Source organism: Ranitomeya imitator, chromosome 5 (genome assembly GCF_032444005.1).
Source record: "Ranitomeya imitator isolate aRanImi1 chromosome 5, aRanImi1.pri, whole genome shotgun sequence".
NCBI lineage: Eukaryota > Metazoa > Chordata > Amphibia > Anura > Dendrobatidae > Ranitomeya > Ranitomeya imitator.
The window spans coordinates 331,991,353-332,018,280 of record NC_091286.1 but is presented as its reverse complement, the minus strand read 5'-3'; the positions used below and the strand labels follow the sequence as shown (position 1 = coordinate 332,018,280).

At 44.4% G+C, this 26,928-nt stretch overlaps 1 protein-coding gene across 1 annotated transcript in view; it reads right to left on the bottom strand.

Annotated features, from left to right (window-relative positions):
* Positions 1–26,928, bottom strand: part of RRAGD (Ras related GTP binding D) — a 107,142-nt gene that overhangs the window by 24,545 nt on the left and 55,669 nt on the right. Inside the window, exons 2-3 of the mRNA XM_069726367.1 lie at positions 15,681–15,976; positions 1,304–1,503 (exon numbers count right to left, since the gene is read on the bottom strand). Coding sequence (XP_069582468.1) covers positions 1,304–1,503; positions 15,681–15,976 — 496 coding nt within the window. The remainder of the gene's footprint in view (positions 1–1,303; positions 1,504–15,680; positions 15,977–26,928) is intronic.

Here is a 26,928-nt window from a genome sequence, read left to right as displayed (position 1 = left end):
ACACTGGGAAGCCCTGGGGACATACTTCACCTGTGGGAAGGTATACCATCTAGTTGCCATAACATCACCCCGGTGGACCCCTAAGCAGCGTCGGTCACCCTGCCCGAATACCACATGTGGTGTCACGAACATTATCCTATCAACTGTTGTCCTTTTATTGGACACCCCTCAAAGGGCCATGGACCGGGTCAAGCCACCGTGACATTCCCCGAACCGCAGGGCCCGGTGCCGAGTACCCCATTGCCCTGACGTGGGGGCGCTCCACACCCAGCCATTGGCCAAGCAAGGGTGCACTAAAGCGTCCCCATTTACATATAGAGTAAAAGTTAAAATGTGTATTACTTTTATGATTTTATAGGGAGTAAGGGAATACAAATGTTTACATAGCTGAATTTGCATTTTTTTTTTAAATTCTCCATCTTCTCCATTGTGTCATTCTGTGCAAATAGGACTGCCCTCCGATGTCATCCGAGTGCAGTCTGATGGTTTCCGTAGACTCATTGACTTGCATGGCTGAGTGCGATCCAAATATCGGATCAAACTTGGGCACACATACAGAGAGTCTGAACGGGGAAAATATTGGACATGTGCACAGTTCCAAAATATAACATTGGTTCGAATGCAGTCCGATGTTTTGTTGGATCACTCTCGGATAATACAGTCATCCGCATGAGCCCTTTGGCTTCCATTCAAGGAATGGCCTTTTATGGATGCACCTGTTTTATTAGAGTGGTAGCCATTATACAGGACAGCTGTTCGGTTTGGCACATACAGTTAAGTGCTGGGCAATAGACCCTACTCTTTGATGTATATATGCCCTTAATTTAAGTATATGGAAAAGTTTGTATGTTCTCGCTGTGTTGCGTGGATTTCCTCCGGATTCTTCCCACATTCCGAAGACACCGTGATAAGAATTTCAGGTTATGAGCCCCAATGAGGACAGTGATGATAATGCCTTTAAAGTGCTGTGGAATATGATAGCGCTATATGAGCAAGTAAAATAAATAAAAACAACAAAGTAAGGTGTGCCAACCAGCTGCCGCTCCGATGGCCACGTGATGCCGAAATGACGTCACTGCTGCCGCCTGTCAAGAAAAACCATAGGCAGCAGTAGAAAGCCAGCATTGGAGCAGCAGCAGGTAAGTGCATCTTTTTTACATACATTTCACTGTGTATGAAAAAAATAAATAAAGACAAATATCCCTTAAATTTTTACTGAAATATATGCAGTTTATGCTCCTGATAATACAGCGTAATACAAGTGACCCATCCACAGGTTTGACACTGTCATGAACCGTCTCACCTGAGATGGATTTTCTCAAGTCCGGCATCACTGAGATCATCATTTGCCCTCTGATGTATATCCCTTTGAGTTTCTATTTTGTGATCATCTGACAGGCCATCTACTTTGTGGATAAAAACCTCAAAGTTAATATCAGGATTTACTTTGTATGCGCTGGTCACAGTTAGATGTAATCTAGCGAGAGCTTCCATGTAATCATCCTGGAAAAAAAAATGAATCACGTGCTTAGAAAATACAGCACTGCCTTCTATCATACATGCTGACTTCACAATAATAGATGGAGACATTTAGATTTACTTCTATGTGCAATGGGCCCGTGTCATCAGAGGAACATGGCTTTAAAATGAGTTTTTGGCGAAACAAGCTAGATTTTCTTTAAATGTTTTGGCATATTGGGGCCAAACAAAGTGAAACTGGAGTTTCATTCTCCCCCCAAAAAATCATTATTTCACAGTTTATAGTAAAATGTAATCTTTTAATATCAGTCTCTCTAGCAGGCAATGATTATAAATGGTTATCTGGAACTGTAAGGTCTGGTGCCCACAATCCGGAACTTGCAGCGCTTTGGATGTAGTGCATGTCCGCTCCGTCCAAAGCGCTGCCTTGTATTGAGTGCAGGTAAATCCGCATGTGTTCACTGAACCGTGCGGATTCACCACGTCCAATACATTCTGTTGGTGTAATTTCTCTTGCGCAGACTAGCATCTCCACAAGAGAGAATGGCATGCTGCTGTCTGAAAATACGTGACGCATGTCAGTCTACGAGGGTAAGCCGCGGACATCTATAGATGCATAGTGGACACGGGATTTCTTGAAATAACCATCCATTATGCTGTAACATCTGGCCGCGTTGGTTTGATGTTGCATGAATATGCAGCATCAAACCCACAGCAGTTCCTGATCGTGGGCACATACCCTAAAACTAAAGGGGTTGTAAACGCTTTGGGTTCATGCCTGTTGAAATACTTAAACAATGAAGAGTATGTCGGGTCACTAGAGCTCTGAGGTCCACCTATGAATATGTCATATATCCTTTGTGACTGCAGACTTGTGGATCCCCACAATGCACACAGTCAGGATTTTCTGGGAGAGGGCGGTCATGTAGTCGTAAGTATGTACTTTATAATAATAATAATAATAATTTTATTTATATAGCGCCAACATATTCCGCAGCGCTTTACAAATTATAGAGGGGACTTGTACAGACAATAAACATTACAGCATAACAGAAATACAGTTCAAAACAGATACCAGGAGGAGTGAGGGCCCTGCTCGCAAGCTTACAAACTATGGGGAAAAGGGGAGACACGAGAGGTGGATGGTAACAATTGCGTTAGTTATTCGGACCAGCTATAGTGTAAGGCTCAGGTGTTCATGTAAAGCTGCATGAACCAGTTACCTGCCTAAGTATGTAGCAGTACAGACACAGAGGGCTAATACTGCATAAAGTGTATGAGAACATGATGCGAGGAACCTTTTTTTTTTATTATTATAAATAGGCCACACAGGGATCGTTAGGTTAATGCATTGAGGCGGTAGGCCAGTCTGAACAAATGAGTTTTTAGGGCACGCTTAAAACTGTGGGGATTGGGGATTAATCGTATTAACCTAGGTAGTGCATTCCAAAGAATCGGCGCAGCACGTGTAAAGTCTTGGAGACGGGAGTGGGAGGTTCTGATTATTGAGGATGCTAACCTGAGGTCATTAGCGGAGCGGAGGGCACGGGTAGGGTGGTAGACTGATACCAGGGAGGAGATGTAGGGTGGTGCTGAGCCATGGAGTGCTTTGTGGATGAGGGTAGTAGTTTTGTACTGGATTCTGGAGTGGATGGGTAGCCAGTGTAATGACTGGCACAGGGTAGAGGCATCGGTGTAACGGTTGGTGAGGAATATGATCCTGGCTGCAGCATTCAGGACAGATTGGAGCGGGGAGAGTTTTGCAAGAGGGAGACCGATTAGTAGAGAGTTACAATAGTCCAGATGAGAATGAATAAGTGAAACAGTAAGAGTTTTTGCAGAGTCGAAATTAAGAAAAGGGCGAATTCTAGAAATGTTTTTGAGATGCAGGTAAGAAGAGCGAGCCAGTGATCGGATGTAGGGGGTGTACTTTATATTCTTCTGGCCACATTCCGACTAGATGTGTCCAGCTTTGTTCAATTCACTATTGAGCATGACCACGCATGTCTAGTCGGCACATGACATGTATTCAAATCACATACTTGTGGTCACGCACCCTCCCGGCACAAATAATCCTGACAGCATGCATTGTGATCGTTGAGAGGATTCACAAGTCTGCAGTCACAGAGAGTGGCTGCAGAGTTGAACCCTAAGGCTACTTTCACACATCAGGTTTTCGCTGTCAGGCTCAATCCGGTTAATTTTCAAAAAAGCGGATCCCGCGAATGTTGCCGCCGGATCCAGCTTTTTCCCACAGACTTGTATAAGTGCCGGATTGCGCCTGATGATATTGCGTTTCGTCCGTTTTTCGCCAGATCCGGAAAATTTGCCGTTTCCGGTTTCTGGAAAAAACGTCTATAGCAACGTTTTTGTCTCCAGCGAAAAAGCCGGAAGCGCCGGATTCGGCGCTTCCGGCTGTTTGATAGAATGGAAGCCTATGGGAGCCAGAAGGTGTCGGATCCGGAAAATGACGGATTCCGGCGCCGGATTCCGTTTTTTTAAACTGAGCATGCTCCAAATTTTTTTTTCTCCAATAATCTAGATATGCTAGCCGGATCCATCGAAAAAACAGATCCGTCGCATCAGTTTTTCACAATCTGCGCCGGATCCGGTTTTTCCAACATTCGCCAGATTGTGCCTAATGCAAAAAACCTGATGTGTGAAAGTAGCCTAAGCCAGAACAACTTTGATTTATTTTCCATAGGATTTATGATATATTCATAGGTAGATCTCAGTGTTCCAGTGAGCTTGACATACTCTTCTTTATTTTCCTGGGATAAGTCCATACTTTTAACCCCTTAAGCCCCGAGGGTGGTTTGCATGTTAATGACCAGCCAATTTTTAAATTTCTGACCACTGTCCCTTTATGAGGTTATAACTCTGGAACGCTTCAACGGATCCCGGTGATTCTGACATCGTTTTCTCGAGACATATTGTACTTTATGATAGTGGTAAAATTTATTTGATATTACATGCGTTTACTTGTGAAAAAATGGAAACTTGGCGAAAATTGTGAAAATTTTGCAATTTTCAAATTTGATTTTTTATGCACTTAAATCACAGAGATATGTCACACAAAATACTTAATAAGTAACATTTCCCATATGTCTACTTTACATCAGCACAATTTTGGAAACAAATTTTTTTTTGTTATAAAGGTTAAAAGTTGACCAGCAATTTCTCATTTTTACAACACCATTTTTTTTAGGGACCACATCACATTTGAAGTCATTTTGAGGGGTCTACATGATAGAAAATAACCAAGTGTGACACCATTCTAAAAACTGCACCCCTAAAGGTGCTCAAAACCACATTCAAAAAGTTTATTAACCCTTCTGGTGCTTCACAGGAATTTTTGGAATGTTTAAAAAAAATGAACATTTAATTTTTTTTCACAAAAAATTTATTTCAGCTCCAATTTGTTTTATTTTACCAAGGGTAACAGGAGAAAATGGACCCCAAAAGTTGTTGTACAATTTGTCCTTAGTACCCTGATACCCCATATGTGGGGATAAACCACTGTTTGGGCGCATAGCAGAGCTCGGAAGGGACGGAGCGCCATTTGACTTTTCAATGCAAAATTGGCTGGAATTGAGATGGGACGCCATGTTGCTTTTGGAGAGCCAATAATGTGCCTAAACATTGAAACCCCCTACAAAGTGACACCATTTTGGAAAGTAGACCACCTAAGGAACTTATCTAGATATGTGGTGAGCACTTTGACCCAAAAGTTGTTGTACAATTTGTCCTTAGTACCCCGATACCCCATATGTGGGGGTAAACCACTGTTTGGGCACATAGCAGAGCTCGGAAGGGACGGAGCACCATTTGACTTTTCAATGCAAAATTGGCTGGAATTGAGATGGGACGCCATGTTGCTTTTGGAGAGCCACTAATGTGCCTAAACATTGAAACCCCCTACAAAGTGACACCATTTTGGAAAGTAGACCACCTAAGGAACTTATCTAGATATGTGGTGAGCACTTTGACCCAAAAAATGCTTCAAAGAAGTTTATAATGTAGAGCCGTGAAAATAAAAAATATTTTTTCACAAAAATGAAATTTTTGCCCCCAATTTTTTATTTTCCCAAGGGTACTAGAAGAAATTGTACCCCAAAAGTTGTTGTACAAATTGTCCTGAGTACGCTGATACCCCATATGTGGGGGGAAACCACTGTTTGGGTGCATTGCAGAGCTCGGAAGGGAAGGGGCGTCATTTGACTTTCCAATGCAAAATTGGCTGGAATTGAGATGGGACGCCATGTTGCTTTTGGAGAGCCACTAATGTGCCTAAACATTGAAACCCCCCACAAGTGACACCATTTGGAAAGTAGACCCACTAAGGATCTTATCTAGATGTGTTGTGAGAGCTTTGAACCGCCAAGTGTTTCACTACAGTTTATGATGTAGAGCCGTGAAAAAAAAAAAAATTTCCACAAAAATTATTTTTTAACCCCCAGTTTTGTATTTTTTCAAGGGTAACAGGAGAAATTGGACCCCAAAAGTTGTTGTCCATTTTGTCCGGAGTACGCTGATACCCCATATGTGGGGGGAATCACCGTTTGGGCGCATGGCAGAGCTCGGAAGGGAAGGAGCGCCATTTGGAATGCAGATTTAGATGGATTGGTCTGCAGGCGTCACGTTGCATTTGTAGAGTCCCTGATGTACCTAAACAGTAGAAAACCCCCCACAAGTGACCCCTATTGGAACCTAGGCCCCCCAAGGAACTTATCTAGATGTGTTGTGAGAACTTTGAACCCCCAAGTATTTCACTACAGTTTATATCGCAAAGCTGTGAAAATAAAAAATCATTTTTTTTCCTACAAAAATGGTTTTTTAGCCCCCCAAATTTTTATTTTCCCAAGGTAACAAGAGAAATTGGACCCTAAAGGTTGTTGTACAATTTGTCCTGAGTATGCTGATACCCCATATGTTGGGATAAATCCCTGTTTGGGCGCACGGGAGAGCTTGGAAGGAAAGGAGCACTGTTTTACTTTTTCAATGCAGAATTGGCTGGAATTGAGATCGGACGCCATGTCGCGTTTGGAGAGCCCTGATGTGTCTAAACAGTGGAAACCCCCAATTCTAACTGAATCCCTAACCCAAACACACCCCTAACCCTAGTCCCAACAACACGCTGAACCCCAACTCCAACACACCCCTAACCCTAATCCCAACCATAACCCTAACCACACCCCTAACCCTGACACACTCCTAACTATAATCCCAACCGTAAATGTAATCCAAACCCTAACCCTAGCCCTAACCCTAATCCTAATGGGAAAATGGAAATAAATACATTTTTTTATTTTTTTATTTTCCCTAACTAAGGGGGTGATGAAGGGGGGTTTGATTTACTTTTATAGCGGGTTTTTTAGCGGATTTTTATGATTGGCAGCCGTCACACACTGAAAGATGCTTTTTATGGCAAAAAATATTTTTGGGCGTTACCACATTTTGAGAGCTATAATTTTTCCATATTTTGGTCCACAGAGTCATGTGAGGTCTTGTTTTTTGTGGGACGAGTTGACTTTTTATTGGTAACATTTTTGGGCACGTGACATTTTTTGATCGTGTCACGCCGTTTACGGCGATAAAGGGGCAGGACGGCGAACTGGAACCCACACCTGTCCCTGCCACTATAAGGGGGCCCTTGCTTTCCCTTATCTCAGGGGGACCTATGAAGGTTAGGAGGCCTGAGCCGCCAGCGTATCCCTGTCTCCTGTGCAGGCCCGATCAGTGACCCCCTCTCCCCCCAAGAGAGGTGGACTGCACCAGTGTATAAATATCACCATAACAGAGTATACAGACAAGGAAAAGGAAAACCACACTTAGCTTAATGCTGCAAGGCACAGCACAGCAGGAAGAAACACCAGATACAACGGACACAGCTGTAGAACAACAGTTCCCAGCTAGCTCCTACTCCCAGCTTGGTCGCTGAAGAATGAACTAACATTGACAGTCAGCTGATGAACCAGGTGACCTCTTAAAGGATGGAGAGAGTGGTCACCACAAACATCAGCCGACCCAACAGCAATGCAATAACATCAGCGGCCACCGGGGGGAAAAAACTGCATTAACCCCCGATGACCAGAAAGGAAAAAAGGTCTTAAACTGAGGCAACCAGATCTGCCACAAATCCAAAATTGGATTGTGACAGATCGCTTTTTACTCCGATTTTTGTGAGGCAGTATGACCAAAAAACAGCTATTCATGAATTTCTTTTGGGGGGGCGTTTATACCGTTCCGCGTTTGGTAAAATGGATAAAGCAGTTTTATTCTTCGAGTCAGTACGATTACAGTGATACCTCATTTATATAAGTTTTTTATGTTTTGGCGCTTTTATACAACAAAAACATTTATGGAAAAAATAATTATTTTTGCATTGCTTTATTCTGAGGACTATAACTTTTTTATTTTTTCACTGATGATGCTGTATGGCAGCTCGTTTTTTGAGGGACAAAATGACGTTTTCATCGGTACCATGGTTATTTATATCCATCTTTTTGATCGCGTGTTATTCCACTTTTTGTTCGGCGGTATGATAATAAAGCGTTGTTTTTTGCCTTTTTTTTTTTTTACAGTGTTCACTGAAGGGGTTAACTAGTGAGACAGTTTTATAGGTCGGGTCGGTATGGACACGGAGATACTAAATATGTGTACTTTTATTGTTTTTTTTAATTTATTTAGATAAAGGAATGTATCTTTGGAACAATATATTTTTATTATTATTGTTTACTTAGGATGTTTTTTGTTTTGTTTTTTTACTTTGCCTCAGGGGGGACATCTCAGTAAAGTGACAGATCGCTGATCTGACACTTTGCTGTGCACTGTGTCAGATCAGCGATCTGACATGCACAGCAGGGAGTCTTCTCGGCGCCTGCTCTGAGCAGGCGCTGTGAAGCCACCTCCCTGCAGGACCCGGATGCAGCCCCGTGGCCATTTTGGATCTGGGGCCTGCAGGGAGAGGAAGGTAGGGTCTCAGGGAAGCCCGCAGGGAGCCCCCTCTCTGCGCGATGCTTCCCTATACTGCCGGAACACTGCGATCATGTTTGATCACAGTGTGTCGGGGGTTAATGTGCCTGGGAAAGGCCTGGCTATTCACTGCCTACGTTGAGAAACACGTGATGGTGTCTCCGCAGCTCCTCTACATGCATTTGCATATTTGGGGGTAGTGTTCTGGATCACTGCGTTGAGAAACACGTGATGGTGTCTGTTATGATAGGCAATTCAGGAACACAATGTACATAGCGATCAGAGCACACACAGTGATCTGACAACAACCCAAAATAACAGAACTAGCTCTGAGACGTGGGAACTCTGTAGACCGCAATTCCTAATCCTCTCCAAACAACACTAGAGGCAGCTGTGGATTGCGCCTAACGCTCCCTATGCAACTCGGCACAGCCTGAGAAACTAACTAGCCTGAAGATAGAAAAATAAGCCTACCTTGCCTCAGAGAAATACCCCAAAGGAAAAGGCAGCCCCCCACATATAATGACTGTGAGTAAGATGAAAAGACAAACGTAGGGATGAAATAGATTCAGCAAAGTGAGGCCCAATATTCTAGACAGAACGAGGATAGAAAAGATAACTTTGCGGTCTACACAAAACCCTAAAGAAAACCACGCAAAGGGGGCAAAAAGACCCTCCGTACCGAACTAACGGCACGGAGGTACACCCCTTGCGACCCAGAGCTTCCAGCAAAACAAATAGACAAGCTGGACAGAAAAAATAGCAACAAATAGCAAAGAAGCACTTAGCTATGCAGAGCAGCAGGCCACAGGAATGATCCAGAGAAACACAAGTCCAACACTGGAACATTGACAGGAAGCATGAATCAAAGCATTAGGTGGAGTTAAGTAGAGAAGCAGCTAACGACCTCACCAGATCACCTGAGGGAGGAAACTCAGAAGCTGCAGTACCACTTTCCTCCACAAACGGAAGCTCCCAGAGAGAATAAGCCGAAGTACCACTTGTGACCACAGGAGTGAACTCTGCCACAGAATTCACAACAGTACCCCCCCCTTGAGGAGGGGTCACCGAATCCTCACCAGAGCCCCCAGGCCGACCAGGATGAGCCACATGAAAGGCACGAACAAGATCGGGAGCATGGACATCAGAGGCAAAAACCCAGGAATTATCTTCCTGAGCATAACCCTTCTATTTAACCAGATACTGGAGTTTCCGTCTTGAAAAACGAGAATCCAAAATCTTCTCCACAATATACTCCAATTCCCCCTCCACCAAAACCGGGGCAGGAGGGTCAACAGATGGAACCATAGGTGCCACGTATCTCCGCAACAATGACCTATGGAATACGTTATGTATGGAAAAAGAATCTGGGAGGGTCAGACGAAAAGACACAGGATTAAGAACCTCAGAAATCCTATACGGACCAATAAAACGAGGTTTAAACTTAGGAGAGGAAACCTTCATAGGAATATGACGAGAAGATAACCAAACCAGATCCCCAACACGAAGTCGGGGACCCACACGGCGTCTGCGATTAGCGAAAAGTTGAGCCTTCTCCTGGGACAAGGTCAAATTGTCCACTACCTGAGTCCAAATCTGCTGCAACCTGTCCACCACAGTATCCACACCAGGACAGTCCGAAGACTCAACCTGTCCTGAAGAGAAACGAGGATGGAACCCAGAATTGCAGAAAAACGGTGAAACCAGGGTAGCCGAGCTGGCCCGATTATTAAGGGCGAACTCAGCCAAAGGCAAAAAGGACACCCAGTCATCCTGATCAGCAGAAACAAAGCATCTCAGATATGTTTCCAAGGTCTGATTGGTTCGTTCGGTCTGGCCATTAGTCTGAGGATGGAAAGCCGAGGAAAAAGACAAGTCAATGCCCATCCTACCACAAAAGGCTCGCCAAAACCTCGAAACAAACTGGGAACCTCTGTCAGAAACAATATTCTCTGGAATGCCATGCAAACGAACCACATGCTGGAAGAACAAAGGCACCAAATCAGAGGAGGAAGGCAATTTAGACAAGGGTACCAGATCGACCATCTTAGAAAAGCGATCACAGACCACCCAAATGACTGACATCTTTTGAGAAACGGGAAGGTCAGAAATAAAATCCATAGAGATATGTGTCCAAGGCCTCTTCGGGACCGGCAAGGGCAAAAGCAACCCACTGGCACGAGAACAGCAGGGCTTAGCCCGAGCACAAATCCCACAGGACTGCACAAAAGTACGCACATCCCGCGACAGAGACGGCCACCAAAAGGATCTAGCCACTAACTCTCTGGTACCAAAGATTCCAGGATGACCAGCCAACACCGAACAATAAAGTTCAGAGATAACTCTATTCGTCCACCTATCAGGGACAAACAGTTTCTCCGCTGGGCAACGATCAGGTTTATTAGCCTGAAATTTTTGCAGCACCCGCCGCAAATCAGGGGAGATGGCAGACACAATTACTCCTTCCTTGAGGATACCTGCCGGCTCAGATAAACCCGGAGAGTCGGGCACAAAACTCCTAGACAGAGCATCCGCCTTCACATTTTTAGAGCCCGGAAGGTACGAAATCACAAAGTCAAAACGGGCAAAAAACAACGACCAACGAGCTTGTCTAGGATTCAAGCGCTTGGGAGACTCGAGATAAGTCAAGTTCTTATGATCAGTCAATACCACCACGCGATGCTTAGCTCCTTCAAGCCAATGACGCCACTCCTCGAATGCCCACTTCATGGCCAGCAACTCTCGGTTGCCCACATCATAATTTCGCTCAGCAGGCGAAAACTTCCTGGAAAAGAAAGCGCATGGTTTCATCACTGAGCAATCAGAACCTCTCTGCGACAAAACAGCCCCTGCTCCAATCTCAGAAGCATCAACCTCGACCTGGAACGGAAGAGAAACATCTGGTTGACACAACACATCGGCAGAAGAAAAACGACGCTTCAACTCTTGAAAAGCTTCCACAGCAGCAGAAGACCAATTGACCAAATCAGCACCCTTCTTGGTCAAATCGGTCAATGGTTTAGCAATACTAGAGAAATTGCAGATGAAGCGACGATAAAAATTAGCAAAGCCCAGGAACTTTTGCAGACTTTTCAGAGATGTCGGCTGAGTCCAATCATGGATGGCCTGGACCTTAACAGGATCCATCTCGATAGTAGAAGGGGAAAAGATGAACCCCAAAAATGAAACCTTCTGCACACCAAAGAGACACTTTGATCCCTTCACAAACAAAGAATTAGCACGCAGGACCTGAAAAACCGTTCTGACCTGCTTCACATGAGACTCCCAATCATCCGAGAAGATCAAAATGTCATCCAAGTACACAATCAGGAATTTATCCAGGTACTCTCGGAAGATGTCATGCATAAAGGACTGAAACACTGATGGAGCATTGGCAAGTCCGAACGGCATCACTAGATACTCAAAATGACCCTCGGGCGTATTAAATGCAGTTTTCCATTCATCGCCTTGCTTAATTCGCACCAGATTATACGCACCACGAAGATCTATCTTTGTGAACCAACTAGCCCCCTTAATCCGAGCAAACAGATCAGATAACAATGGCAAGGGGTACTGAAATTTAACCGTGATCTTATTAAGAAGGCGGTAATCTATACAAGGTCTCAGCGAACCATCCTTCTTGGCTACAAAAAAGAACCCTGCTCCTAATGGCGACGATGACGGGCGAATATGCCCCTTCTCCAGGGATTCCTTCACATAACTGCGCATAGCGGTGTGCTCAGGTACGGATAAATTAAACAATCGACCTTTTGGGAATTTACTACCAGGAATCAAATTGATAGCACAATCACAATCCCTATGCGGAGGTAGGGTATCGGACTTGGGCTCATCAAATACATCCCGGTAATCAGACAAGAACTCTGGGACCTCAGAAGGGGTGGATGACGAAATTGACAGAAATGGAACATCACCATGTACCCCCTGACAACCCCAGCTGGACACCGACATGGATTTCCAATCTAATACTGGATTATGGACTTGTAGCCATGGCAACCCCAACACGACCACATCATGCAGATTATGCAACACCAGAAAGCGAATATCCTCCTGATGTGCAGGAGCCATGCACATGGTCAGCTGGGTCCAGTACTGAGGCTTATTCTTGGCCAAAGGTGTAGCATCAATTCCTCTTAATGGAATAGGACACTGCAAGGGCTCCAAGAAAAACCCACAACGCTTAGCATAATCCAAGTCCATCAAATTCAGGGCAGCGCCCGAATCCACAAACGCCATGACAGAATACGACGACAAGGAGCATATCAAGGTAATGGACAGAAGAAATTTTGACTGTACTGTACCAATGGTGGCAAACCTAGCGAACCGCTTAGAGCGCTTAGGACAATCAGAAATGGCATGAGTGGAATCACCACAGTAGAAACACAGACCATTCAGACGTCTGTCTTCATGCCGTTCAACTCTGGACAAAGTCCTATCGCACTGCATAGGCTTAGGTTTAATCTCAGGTAATACCGCCAAATGGTGCACAGCTTTACGCTCACGCAAGCGTCGACCGATCTGAATGGCCAAAGACATAGATTCATTCAGACCATCAGGCATAGGAAATCCCACCATGACATCTTTAAGGGCTTCAGAGAGACCCTTTCTGAAAATCGCTGCGAGCGCAGCTTCATTCCATTGAGTGAGTACAGACCACTTTCTAAATTTCTGACAGTATACCTCTATCTCATCCTGACCCTGACACAAAGCCAGCAAATTTTTCTCTGCCTGATCCACTGAATTAGGCTCATCGTACAGCAATCCGAGCGCCAGGAAAAACGCATCAATATTACCCAATGCAGGATCTCCCGGCGCAAGGGAAAATGCCCAGTCTTGAGGGTCCCCACGCAAAAAAGAAATAATAATTCTCACTTGTTGAGCTGGGTCACCAGAGGAGTGAGGTTTCAAGGCCAAAAACAGCTTGCAATTATTTTTGAAATTCATAAACTTGACTCTATCACCAAAAAACAAATCAGGAATAGGAATTTTAGGTTCTAACATAGGCTTCTGAACCACCAAGTCTTGAATCTTTTGTACATTTATAACGAGATTATCCATTGAAGAGCACAGACCCTGAATATCCATGTCCACACCTGTGTCCTGAACCACCCAAATGTCTAGGGGAAAAAAAAGACAAAACACAGTGCAAAGGAAAAAAATTGGTCTCAGAACTTCTTTTTTCCCTCTATTGAGAAACATTAGTACTTTTGGCTTCCTGTACTGTTATGATAGGCAATTCAGGAACACAATGTACATAGCGATCAGAGCACACACAGTGATCTGACAACAACCCAAAATAACAGAACTAGCTCTGAGACGTGGGAACTCTGTAGACCGCAATTCCTAATCCTCTCCAAACAACACTAGAGGCAGCTGTGGATTGCGCCTAACGCTCCCTATGCAACTCGGCACAGCCTGAGAAACTAACTAGCCTGAAGATAGAAAAATAAGCCTACCTTGCCTCAGAGAAATACCCCAAAGGAAAAGGCAGCCCCCCACATATAATGACTGTGAGTAAGATGAAAAGACAAACGTAGGGATGAAATAGATTCAGCAAAGTGAGGCCCGATATTCTAGACAGAACGAGGATAGAAAAGATAACTTTGCGGTCTACACAAAACCCTAAAGAAAACCACGCAAAGGGGGCAAAAAGACCCTCCGTACCGAACTAACGGCACGGAGGTACACCCCTTGTGTCCCAGAGCTTCCAGCAAAACAAATAGACAAGCTGGACAGAAAAAAATAGCAACAAATAGCAAAGAAGCACTTAGCTATGCAGAGCAGCAGGCCACAGGAATGATCCAGAGAAACACAAGTCCAACACTGGAACATTGACAGGAAGCATGAATCAAAGCATTAGGTGGAGTTAAGTAGAGAAGCAGCTAACGACCTCACCAGATCACCTGAGGGAGGAAACTCAGAAGCTGCAGTACCACTTTCCTCCACAAACGGAAGCTCCCAGAGAGAATCAGCCGAAGTACCACTTGTGACCACAGGAGTGAACTCTGCCACAGAATTCACAACAGGTGTCTCCGCGGTGTTGGATGTTTTGGTCTCCACGAGGTCAATCATCCGTGCCTTTATAGACTTTCTACTAGGCACTGCTCCTGATAGCCAGTTTCCTACTCCACACTGATGAGGGGCAAAAACCCTGAAACAGCTGTCTGTGGATGGATACTATGCTTGGCATAGGTGGTTTTCCTTTATTGGATGCTGCCCTTCCCTTGGTTGTTCCTTCCCGGGGAAAGGCCTGGCTATTCACTGCCTGCGTTGAGAAACACGTGATGGTGTCTCCGCAGCTCCTCTACATGCATTTGAATATTTGGGGGCAGTGTTCTGGATCACTGCGTTGAGAAACACGTGATGGTGTCTCTGCGGTGTTGGATGTTTTGGTCTCCACGAGGTCAATCATCCGTGCCTTTATAGACTTTCTACTAGGCACTGCTCCTGATAGCCAGTTTCCTACTCCACACTGATGAGGGGCAAAAACCCAGAAGCAGCTGTCTGTGGATGGATACCACGCTTGACATAGGTGGTTTTCCTTTATTGGATGTTTTCCTTTATTGGATGCTGCCCTTTCCTTGGTTGTTCCTTCCCGGGGAAAGGCCTGGCTATTCACTGCCTGCGTTGAGAAACACGTGATGGTGTCTCCGCAGCTCCTTTACATGCATTTGCATATTTTGGGCAGTGTTCTGGATCACTGCGTTGAGAAACACGTGATGGTGTCTCGGCGGTGTTGGATGTTTTGGTCTCCACGAGGTCAATCATCCGTGCCTTTATAGACTTTCTACTAGGAACTGCTCCTGATAGCCAGTTTCCTACTCCACACTGATGAGGGGCAAAAACCCTGAAACAGCTGTCTGTGGATGGATACCATGCTTGGCATAGGTGGTTTTCCTTTATTGGATGTTTTCCTTTATTGGATGCTGCCCTTCCCTTGGTTGTTCCTTCCCGGGGAAAGGCCTGGCTATTCACTGCCTGCGTTGAGAAACACGTGATGGTGTCTCCGCAGCTTCTCTACATGCAAACTTTTACATGTCACTGTACTTTACTTGTATTAGTGTACTAGTAATACTTTGTTAAAAACGTTACACCCAGTTGTATCTCATGCATATATGATGAGTAACCTAACAATGCATGAGAAAAAAAACACTTTTTAAAAAATGTAAAATATTTAAAACTAGTGCTGATAATTTAGGAGTACTTACCTGTGAATCAATGACAAATATTAGTGCTCCTGTTCCTCTAAAAATCATTTCATAATCAAATGTTGGATCAAAGAAATCAATCTGGCCAGGGAAATCCCAGATTTGGAAGTTTACAAAGGAGCTGTTGGACACATCTTCTCTGCAAATTTTGTTGGTACTTTCCAGAAACAGTGTTTCGTTTGGAGACATCTTATGAAACACAACTTTCTGAATGGAGGATTTCCCACTTCTTCGTAATCCCATTAAAAGGATTCTTGGCTTTACTTCTGTGCTGAAGGGATCAGTGAAATCTAAAACTGAAGTAGAACAGTTAGTAAGGATCAGCATCATGAATAAATGAGTTAGAAAACATTATGCAAACTATCAAAGTTTCCTACCCATATAGTTTTGAGAATGTAGGAATTTTTATACAATACATTCTGTTGAGGTAAAGACACAGCAGCTGCCTTTCCAAGAGGTTTGCTGATAGATTACAGTGTAAGTTACAAGACCCAAGTCAGATGGTGAGATGACCCATTGTCAAAAGATCATGCAGTCCCAGAAAGAGGTTGCAAAGTCCTAAAGAAGTGGATGTGCTTTGTTGTGCTGCTCTTTTGCGGATGATTGGGTGACCCACATGGGTAACATGGCGGTTGCTACTGCAGAGCTGGAGTATCTGTACTAGAAGTTCCATAAATCAGAGAAGTGGGCACCTGATTGTCCTGTAGAAGGAAATGGAGTTCCTAAGGATGTAGACTACCTTGTCAACTTGATGAAAGGGTTTCTTGTGGCTGAGAACTATTTCCAATATGTCTCTTCAGAACAATTACATCTTAGGCGAGCCAAACCGGTGACTTGCTCTATTAAGAACATTTTATACAATCGAGAAATGTAGAAACGTGCACATAAAGGAAAATTTGCTCAGAGGTTTTTCATGTGCAAAAGAGTAATGGTGGTCTCACATTGGCTAATAGCCTATGAAATGACTCAATGTTACAGATACTAGGGATAATCCAGTGCTGGAAATGCCATAAAATAGGAGATATTATTGCCTAATCCTCAATCACCCCAGAGCCTATAGATTGTGATAATGAATGGCATGAGCCACTGTTTGCCATATCTCATCACCATAAAAAGAGACTGAACCCCAGTAATGCAGTGTTACTGTAAATTACTATTCTACCAAGTCTTTCTTGGACTTGGGCAGCCTTGTGACATTGTTTCAGGCCAATTTGGTAGCTGGAGACTATATATGAGCAAAACAAATGACCGAAGTTATTGTGCATCGAACTTCCAAGGTTTATCTTTTGGCACATTAAAATAGTTTTTGTGTGGTGGTGTCAACTATGAAGATAGTATTGTTAGAAAATATAATATATAGCATAATTATGGGGTGTGATTTTCGTTTAGGGCTCATACCCAACAGCGTGAATAAAATCGGTCTGATGTTGTTCCTGAAAAGTCGGACGAGTGGCATGGGATTTTCATGCGAGTACAATGCGATTTTTCTCACCTATCATCCGTCCAACATCCAAATGTGTATGCGCTCCATAATCAATGCGATTTTAACATTAGCTTTACATTGAATCATTCTCTATGTCATTTAAAGATAGTTTTCAAAGTAAATATTCTTAGATAGATAGATAGATAGATAGATAGATAAATAGATAGATAGATCACGGTGCATGTATTTAATTTATACATTAATAAATTACAGAAATTGCATGGGATCCCTCAAAATTTTGTTGAACAGTTGAGGAAAAGCAGAAAGCTGGAGCTTCCCAGGCTATTTATATCTACTCACAGCTGTCCTGTATACTTGGCCTTTACTGGTCATTAAAAAGAGGGATGCCCCAAAAAAATTACATTGTGCCTCCCTAATTATTAACCAGCAAAGGCTAGGTAGACAGCTACTGGCTGATATTAGTAGTCTAGGAAGGGGCCATGAATATTGCCCCCCTCCCAGATTAAAAACATTAGCTCTCAGTCACCCCCAAAATGCGCCATAACATGCGCCAATTCTGGCACTTAGCCTTTGCTCTTCTCATGCTAACGGTGATTTCAATGAAGTGAACAGAGTTCATTGGCTAACAACTCCACTCACCTTTTTCACGTCACTGCAAGACACTGAGGTTGCGCTATGATGTGCAGCTCAGTGTATCTGCAACCTGCCAGGCTGAACAATTACATCATGGCAAAGTTCAGCATGACAACTAGATGTAGCAGGCTAGACTCGTCAAGGGACAAATGGATTATCTTTACTTCAGACAGGTGAGGAATATGGCTGGTTATTATTTTTATTCTTTTACAGGGGACATGGGCATCGGAAGATTATCTTCATGTCGATCACAGTTTTTTTCGATCACAGGGTACATGGGCTTCAGTGTATTAGGCGTCAAAGTGAGTATAACTTTGTTTTTTCATTTTTATTTCAAATAAAGGTGTCGGTGTCTTCATTTCAATTAAAGGACTTTATTCTGGGTGTTTTTTTATTTATAATATGACTAGTGGGTTAGTAATGGAGGAGTATCATAAACACCTCACCATTATTAACCCCCGGGCTTGATGTCAGCTGCCAATACAAAGCTGACATCGACCCCAATACTATTCTCCCATGTTGTGATCATGGCTGGGTTGAGCAAACTGTTATGCCCAGCCATGGTTCACGTGGATTTGTGGACCCACTGTGCCTACCCAGGAAGGGGTGTAACTAAGTGGCTTCCGTGGTGTTCACTGGAGCCTCTAGTGGTGAGGTCAGGCTTGTGCGGCAGGTAGCCGCCAGGTACCATTCCTGGGAAGCACCAAATACTGCAGCAGGTATGCAGACTACTACTCTAGGGCTTAGTTCAGACCACACAGTCTAGGATTCAGGTTCAGGGTTAGGTCACTCATGGACCAGGGAATGGTGTTCAAGCACTGGCCACACTAGGAAATGGGACTTTGGGAACAGCTCTGGATGCTCCAGGACCAGGGGACAAGAATCAGGCACTCGTTGCTCCAGGACCAGGGGACAAGGTTCAGTCAATGGCTGCTCTGGGACCAGGGGACTACAGATTCAGGACTGGCCACACCGGGACCAGGGGTCCTCACAACTCACTAGCATTACACCTTACTACTATTGATTCACTACGTTGCTTGGCAACTCCCTAGGGTAGAGTTAGTAGTACTACTTATGCTAAATGCCTCTCAGCAACAGGATTCAGGATCAGGGATAGGCCACTCATGGACCGGCGAAAGGTGTTCATGCACTGGCTGCACTGGAACCATGGGACTTTGGGAACAGCACTGGACGCTCCAGGACCAGGGGACAAGGTTCAAGCACTGGCTACTCCGGGACCAGGAGACAAGGTTCAGGCACTGGCTGCTCCAGGACCAGGAGCCAAGTATCAGGCACTGGTCGCTCCGGGAACAGGAGACAAGGTTCAGTCACTGGAAGCTCTGTGATCAGGGGACAAGGTTCAGTCACTGGCTGCTCTGGGACCAGAGGACAAGGTTCAGGTACACCATACTATTAATGATTCACTACATTGTTTGGCAACTTCCTAGGGTAGAGGGATTCTTTTATACAAGATGCCTCCCAGCCATTGGCTGGGAGTCATGTTACAGGTGTACTACTTTTGCTAAATGCCTCTCAGCAACAGTGCTGCCCCTTTAAGAACAGGGAATCGTGTGTACTAGGCGCGCACCCCTGAAAGCATGAAGCAGCAGTATGGACATGCCAGGAGACCACATCAAAGAGCTGCGGTATTGAGTAAGTCGGCGTCCCTGCATGGAGGGGGAAGACACCAAGCAAGGGGTGCTGGCAGCTCCGTTACACCCGACTTGCCACCACTAAAGGGCAAGAGGGAAGAGCGGAGGCTAAGCACCATAATTGGTGCATCTTATGGATGCCCCATTTCGGGGTCAGCTGAGAGTGGATGTTTTTAGTCTGGGAGGGGGCCCATATCAATGGCCCCTTCCCAGGCTATTATTATCAGGCTGCAGCTGTCTGTCAACCTTTGCTGGTTATTAACTACAGGGGGAACCCCATGTAATTTTTGTTTTGTCATTTTAACAAACAGTAAAGGCTAAGTATACAGATGTGAGATGATATTATTAGCCTGGGAAGCTCCATATTTCTTATCTCCGTCCCAGGAGTGTCGCCTCCTAGAGAAATCATGCCTTCCACTGTATGGGCTCATGCACATAATGGTATTTTCGGGCAGAGTGCTATTCGATAAAAAAACATATCGCACTTGGGCCAATGTTTTTCAAGTGAGGCAGTGCAGATGAACAATTTTTTAATTGACTGAATCTGTGTGTGAAAAAACTCACACCATGCAAAAGTTTTCCTCGGGATGAGACTCACAGTATGGTATCTGATTTTTACAGATACACTGCAGTTCTGTAACATAGGAAATGTAATGGTCTGGTAAATGATTAATAGCTGTTGCTGTAAAGAAAACAACAGATTGCTTATGTACACAAATGACAAGTGAGAAAAAAAATCGTCCCACTTTTGTGGATGAAGCTAGTGATGGTTGTGTGGTCCTATCCTAAGTGGAATAAATGTTGAAAAATGTGATGGTTTTCCATTACAAATCTCAACCAGAGAAGACAGTGCTCCTTCTCCTGATCCAAACGTAACTCATAAACATCAAACGGTAGCTTTGGTACTGCTCGAATGAGAGATCCCACTCGGAAAAATGTATCAGATGCTGACAATTTCCATAATTTGTCAAAAATAGTGGTCTCCTTTATAGAGTTGCTAAAACTACTAGTAAAATTGTTTCTGTAAAAGTAAATACATCTGGTACCTAAAATGCACAGACATATGCTTTTTTTTGGCCCAAGTGTGGCGCCCCAGGGTCCTGGTCGTCACAGTAATGTCACTTTCCTCACAGAGAGAGTGGTATTACATTTGGAGGCAAGAAAGGATAACTGTCACTAGGTAATCACAAGCATGCAACACATTCACACTCCAGGCCACAAGGGGGAGCTTTTGATCCTATTACTAGGTGACTCCCCCATATATATACTGTGGTTTTGGAGGGAAAGCAGGTCAGTTCCTCAGTCAGTCCCTGAGAGAGGCTGAGGAGAGAGAGGGTCTCCGGAGCTGTGCATGCCACAGAGCTGCAGCTCCCGGGAAGAGACACATAGAAAGCCGAATATGTTGCAGTGAGCGTGCAGGAAAGCAAAGCACAGGAGAGGATACCAGAAGGGGACCAGCCACGAGCAGGCTGCCTCCTTTTGAGGTGCAGAACACCAGTAGCCGGAACACCGAGGTTGTAAGGACCTCCACGCCTTACATCAGAGACCAGCAGGACAGCTAATTGCATGTTACCTGTCCGCACCCACACCCAGGAGGTATGGTGACACCCCACAGAGCCAGGTCATCTAAGAGATCCTATAAACAGGCTCAAGTCACCAGTCATACGGGTTTTGTCCTATCCTATCCTGGGGACAGAGAGAAAGATAACATCTGTGAGGACCTTATGTGAAGCTTAGCAGTAAGGGACTATACCACCACAGCGCAAAGGAAGGCTTATATTTCCACCTGGACAAGGGGACTCCGGACTTGCCTCCAAACTGGCCGGACTCTTCCTGCCCTGTGGCTGCTGAAACCAACAGTAAACAAGGTAGAGAGACTGCAATTCTGTGTCCTCGTTCTTCCCTGCGCCTCTCACCATACCACCATCTACACACCGGGAGCCCTGGGGACATACTTCACCTGTGGGAAGATATACCATCTAGCTTCCATAACATCACCCCAGTGGACCCCTTAAAGCAGCGTCGGTCCCCACTGACCGAATACCACAGGTGGCATCACGAACATAAACTTTATCCCTTTAAAGACCTTTCCCTTTAACGTTGGTACCCAGGGCCACGGACCTGGTCACCACCGTGACATCCCCTTTAAGTACTGGACCCAGTACCGAGTACCCCAGCCCGTGGGGCGCTTCACATACACATGCAATTGTGGGACACTTGTGGAGTGGAAAAACACTGGCCACCTATGTGATGGAAAGCAAATTCTTGCAATTCTTCCCATCATGCCAGTGTCACATTGATGGAAACCTTACCCATATTCCCCTCTGTGTTGCTAAAGTGGCCATAGACACATTTGCTGAATTTTGCAGGTCCCATTTTGAAAAAACACCTGCAGATGGCATTAGGGGCTCAATGCAGAATCAATAGTTGGTCTGCAAACATGAGGCGATTCAATGTTGGCGATGAAGCCCTGGTATCAGTGCCAATGGTAAGTATATAAGAATGCACTGATCCATAAGTAAAGTAAAGGTGGCCAGCTTTCTGGTATGGAGAAGCAGGATTGTGGATATGGGAGCCTGTAGCAGGAGAAGCACTGGCAAGAATGTATATTTAACGCAGGAAAAACGAAGAAACAGCACCTGAAAGTTGGGATTGTTCAGTGAATTTAGGGGCAGATTTACTCAAACTGTCTAACTTTCAGACAGGGCAAACCTAAAATATATACAGTATTAAAATGCACCAAATTTATCAAAGTGACCAATGCTGTTTAACCTCTTCATCCCCAAGGGTGGTTTACCCCCAAAGCTTTTTTAAATTTTGCGTTTTTGTTTTTCGCTCCCCTTCTTCCCAGAGCCAGAACTTTTTTATTTTTCCGTCAATATGGCCATGTGAGGGCTTGTTTTTTGTGGTTTGCGGGACAAGTTGTACTTTTGAATGACACCATTGGTTTTACCATGTCGTGTACTAGAAAAAGGGAAAAAAATTCCAAGTGCGGTGAAATTGCAAAAAAAAGTGCAATCCCACACTAGTTTTTGTTTGGCTTTTTTACTTGGTTCATTAAATGCTAAAACTGACCTGCCATTATGATTCTCCAGGTCATTACGAGTTCACAGACACCAAAAATGTCTAGGTTCTTTTTTTATATACAGTTAGGTCCATATATATTTGGACAGAGACAACATTTTTCTAATTTTGGTTATAGACATTACCACAATGAATTTTAAACAAAACAATTCAGATGCAGTTGAAGCTCAGACTTTCAGCTTTCATTTGAGGGTATTCACATTAAAATTGGATGAAGGGTTTAGAAGTTTTAGCTCCTTAACATGTGCCACCCTGCTTTTAAAGGGACCAAAAATAATTGGACAATTGACTCCAAGGCTATTTCATGGACAGATGTGGGCAATCCCTTCGTTATGTCATTCTCAATTAAGCAGATAAAAGGCCTGGAGTTGATTTGAGGTGTGGTGCTTGCATTTGGAAGGTTTTGCTGTGAAGTAAACATGCGGTCAAAGGAGCTCTCCATGCAGGTGAAACAAGCCATCCTTAAGCTGCGAAAACAGAAAAAACCCATCCGAGAAATTGCTACAATATTAGGAGTGGCAAAATCTACAGTTTGGTACATCCTGAGAAAGAAAGAAAGCACTGGTGAACTCATCAATGCAAAAAGACCTGGGCGCCCACAGAAGACAACAGTGGTGGATGATCGCAGAATAATCTCCATGGTGAAGAGAAACCCCTTTACAACAGCCAACCAAGTGACCAACACTCTCCAGGAGGTCGGCGTATCAATATCCAAATCTACCATAAAGAGAAGACTGCATGAAAGTAAATACAGAGGGTTCACTGCACGGTGCAAGCCACTCATAAGCATCAAGAAGAAAAAGGCTAGACTGGACTTTGCTAAAAAACATCTAAAAAAGCCAGCACAGTTCTGGAAGAACATTCTTTGGACAGAAGAAACCAATATCAACCTCTACCAGAATGATGGAAAGAGAAAAGTATGGCGAAGGCGTGATACAGCTCATGATCCAAAGCATACCACATCATCTGTAAAACACGGCGGAGGCAGTGTGATGGCTTGGGCATGCATGGCTGCCAGTGGCACTGGGTCACTAGTGTTTATTGATGATGTGACACAGGACAGAAGCAGCCAAAGGAATTCTGAGGTATTCAGAGACCTACTGTGTGCTCAGATCCAGCCAAATGCAGCCAAACTGATGGGTCGTCGCTTCATACTACAGATGGACAATGACCCAAAACATAAAGCCAAAGCAACCCAGGAGTTTATTAAAGCAAAGAAGTGGAATATTCTTGGATGGCCAGGTCAGTCACCTGATCCCAACCCAATTGAGCATGCATTTCACTTGTTAAAGACTAAACTTCAGACAGAAAGGCCCACAAACAAACAGCAACTGAAAACCACCGCAGTGAAGGCCTGGCAGAGCATCAAAAAGGAGGAAACACAGCGTCTGGTGATGTCCATGAGTTCAAGACTTCAGGCAGTTATTGCCATCAAAGGGTTTTCAACCATGTACTAAAAACAAATTTTTTATCTAAAATTAATGAATCTGTCCAATTACTTTGGTCTCTTTAAAACCAGGGTGGCACATGTTAAGGAGCTGAAACTCCTAATCCCTTCATCCAATTTTAATGTGGATACCCTCAAATGAAAGCTAAAAGTCTGAACTTCAACTGCATCTGAATTGTTTTGTTTACAATTAATTGTGGTAATGTCAATAACCAAAATTAGAAAAATGTAGTCTCTGTCCAAATATATATGGACCTAACTGTAAGTGGTGAAAAAAATTCCAAACTTTGTTAAAAAAAACAAAACGCAATTTTCTGATACCCATAGCGTCTCCATTTTTGAGGCCCATTTGAGGCTGGGTGAGGGCTTATTTTCTGCATGCTGAGCTGACATTTTTAATGATACCATTTTGGTGCAGATACAATCTTTAGATCGCTGTTATTGCATTTGATTACCAAAAAAAGTAATCCTGGCGCTTTGACTTTTTTCTCGCCGTGCCATGTAGCGATAAGGTTAATCCTTTTTTTATTGATAGATCGTGCGAATCTGAACACGACGATACCAAATATGTGTATGGTTTTTTTTTATTTTTATTGTTTTATTTTGAATGGGGAGAAAGGGGGGTGATTTGAACTTTTATATATTTTTTAAACCCTTTCTGACATTAGACGTACTATCCCATCGAGGTGGTCTGGGCCCCTATGTCCACCGACGGGATAGTACGTCATCATCGATCAGCCGCGCTCACGGGGGTCGAGGCCGAGTTTCAGCTGATTATGGGCAGTCTCACACGTCCAGATAATTCAGTTACCGGAAAAATCGGTACCAGAATTATCCGTGTCCGTGTGCCGGTGCATTTCTGTGGCACACGTGCGGCACACGTGTGCCGCCCGTGTGCCCACTGGGTACCACACGCAACGTGCAGGAGACAGCGCTAAAGTTTAGCGCTGTCCCCTGCATCTGGTGCTGAAGCCGCGATTCATATCTTCCCTGCAGCAGCGTTTGCTGTAGAGAAGATATGAATAATCGTGTTTAAAATAAAGATCCATGTATATCCATCCTGTATGAGCGGTCACGTGGGGCCGCTCATTTACAGTAATGAATATGCGGCTCCACCCCTTTATTTTAAACACGATTATTCATATCTTCTCTACAGCAAAAGCTGCTGCAGGGAAGATATGAATGGCGGCTTCAGCACCAGTGGGGGGGACAGCGCTTACAGTAGCGCTGTCTCCTGCACGGCACACGGACTGCACACGGACAGCGTCCGTGTGCGGTACGTGTTTTACACAGACCCATTGACTTTAATGGGTCCGTGTAATCCGTGCGCTCCCACGAAAACTGACATGTCTCCGTGTTTGGCACACGGAGACACTGTCCGCAAAAAATCAATGACATCTGCACAGATGCATTGATTTCACTGTGTCTACCTGTGTCAGTGGCTCCGGTGCGTGAGGAAACTGTCACCTCACGTACCAGAGCCACTGACGTGTGAAACCGGCCTATCACAGCTGACATCCGGCACTAAGTGCCAGGAATGGTCATGGACCACTCCCAGCACATTAACCCCTGGCAGCATAGGGAAGCATCGCGCAGGAAGGGGGCTCCCTGGGTACTTCCCTGAGACCCTCGGAAAAACGTGATGTGATCACGTTGTTCCGAGCGTCTCCTCCATCCTCCTCTCTGCAGGCCACGGATCCAAGATGGCCGCGGGGGCCTTCCGGGTCCTGCAGGTAGGTGGTTTGCAAGCGCCTGCTCTCAGGTATCGGCAAGCCTGCAGCATTGCCTATCAGATCGCTAATCTGACACAGTGCTGTACAAAGTGTCAGATCGCATGATGTCCCACCCTGGGACAAAGTAAAAAAGTTGAACAAAAAATATTTCCATGTGTAAAAAAAAAATTAAAAAATCCTAAATTAATTTAAAAAAATATGTATATTGTTCCAATAAATACATTTCTTTATGTAAATAAAAAAAAATAAAAGTACACATATTTAGTATCGCCGCGTCCGTAACGACCCGACCTATAAAAGTGTCCCACTAGTTAACCTCTTCAGTAAACACCGTAAAAAAAATAAAAGGCAAAAAACAATACTTTATCATCATACCGCCGAACAAAAAGTGGAATAACACGCGATCAAAATTACGGATATAAATAAACATGGTACCGCCAAAAATGTCATCTTGTCTCGCAAACAACAAGCCGCCATACAATGTCATCAGCAAAAAAATAAAAAAATTATAGCCCTCAGAATAAAGCGATGCAAAAATAATTATATTTTCTATAAAATAGTTTTTATTGTATAAAAGTGCCAAAACATAAACAGGAGGTGGAGCCGCATATTCATCACTGTAATGAGCGGTACCACATGACCGCTCACACAGGACAAGCTGCCAGCGCTGAGAGGAGGCATTGCGGGAGCTGGGTGAGTATTTCTCTGCTAGGGGGCGTGCGCGCGGGGGGTGGGGAGGCATAAGATGACCCCCAAACTTTATTTTTAACAAAAAAAACTTGATTTTTCATCCCTTCTCTCCTGCAAGCGCTGCTTTCAGCCGAGCAGGACAGAAGGGATGAATGCTGGCTTCAGCACCACACGCAGGGGACAGCGCTATCTCTCCTGCACGGTCCGTGTGGTCCTCAGGCGGCACACGGCTGCCGCACGTATGCCACACTGATGTGCCACGTGAGCATACGGACACGGATAACTCCGGTACCGATTTCTCCGGTACTGGAATTATCTTGACGTGTGAGACTGGCCTTAAGGGGAGTGTATTATCGATTTGAGAATTTGGGATTGAGACACATTTCTTTAGCGAGGCTTGTGTCTCCCTCATTCTTTGTGTGGTGAGTTGCCAGCCCCAGCTAATGGGGGGTGTTCTCACCCTTATGGATTTTTTCCAGCCCTTCTAATATCTAATTTTAATGGAAATCCTCTTTGAAAGAAGCTTGAAAATGAGTCTTATATGTATGGTGTGATTTGATCTTAT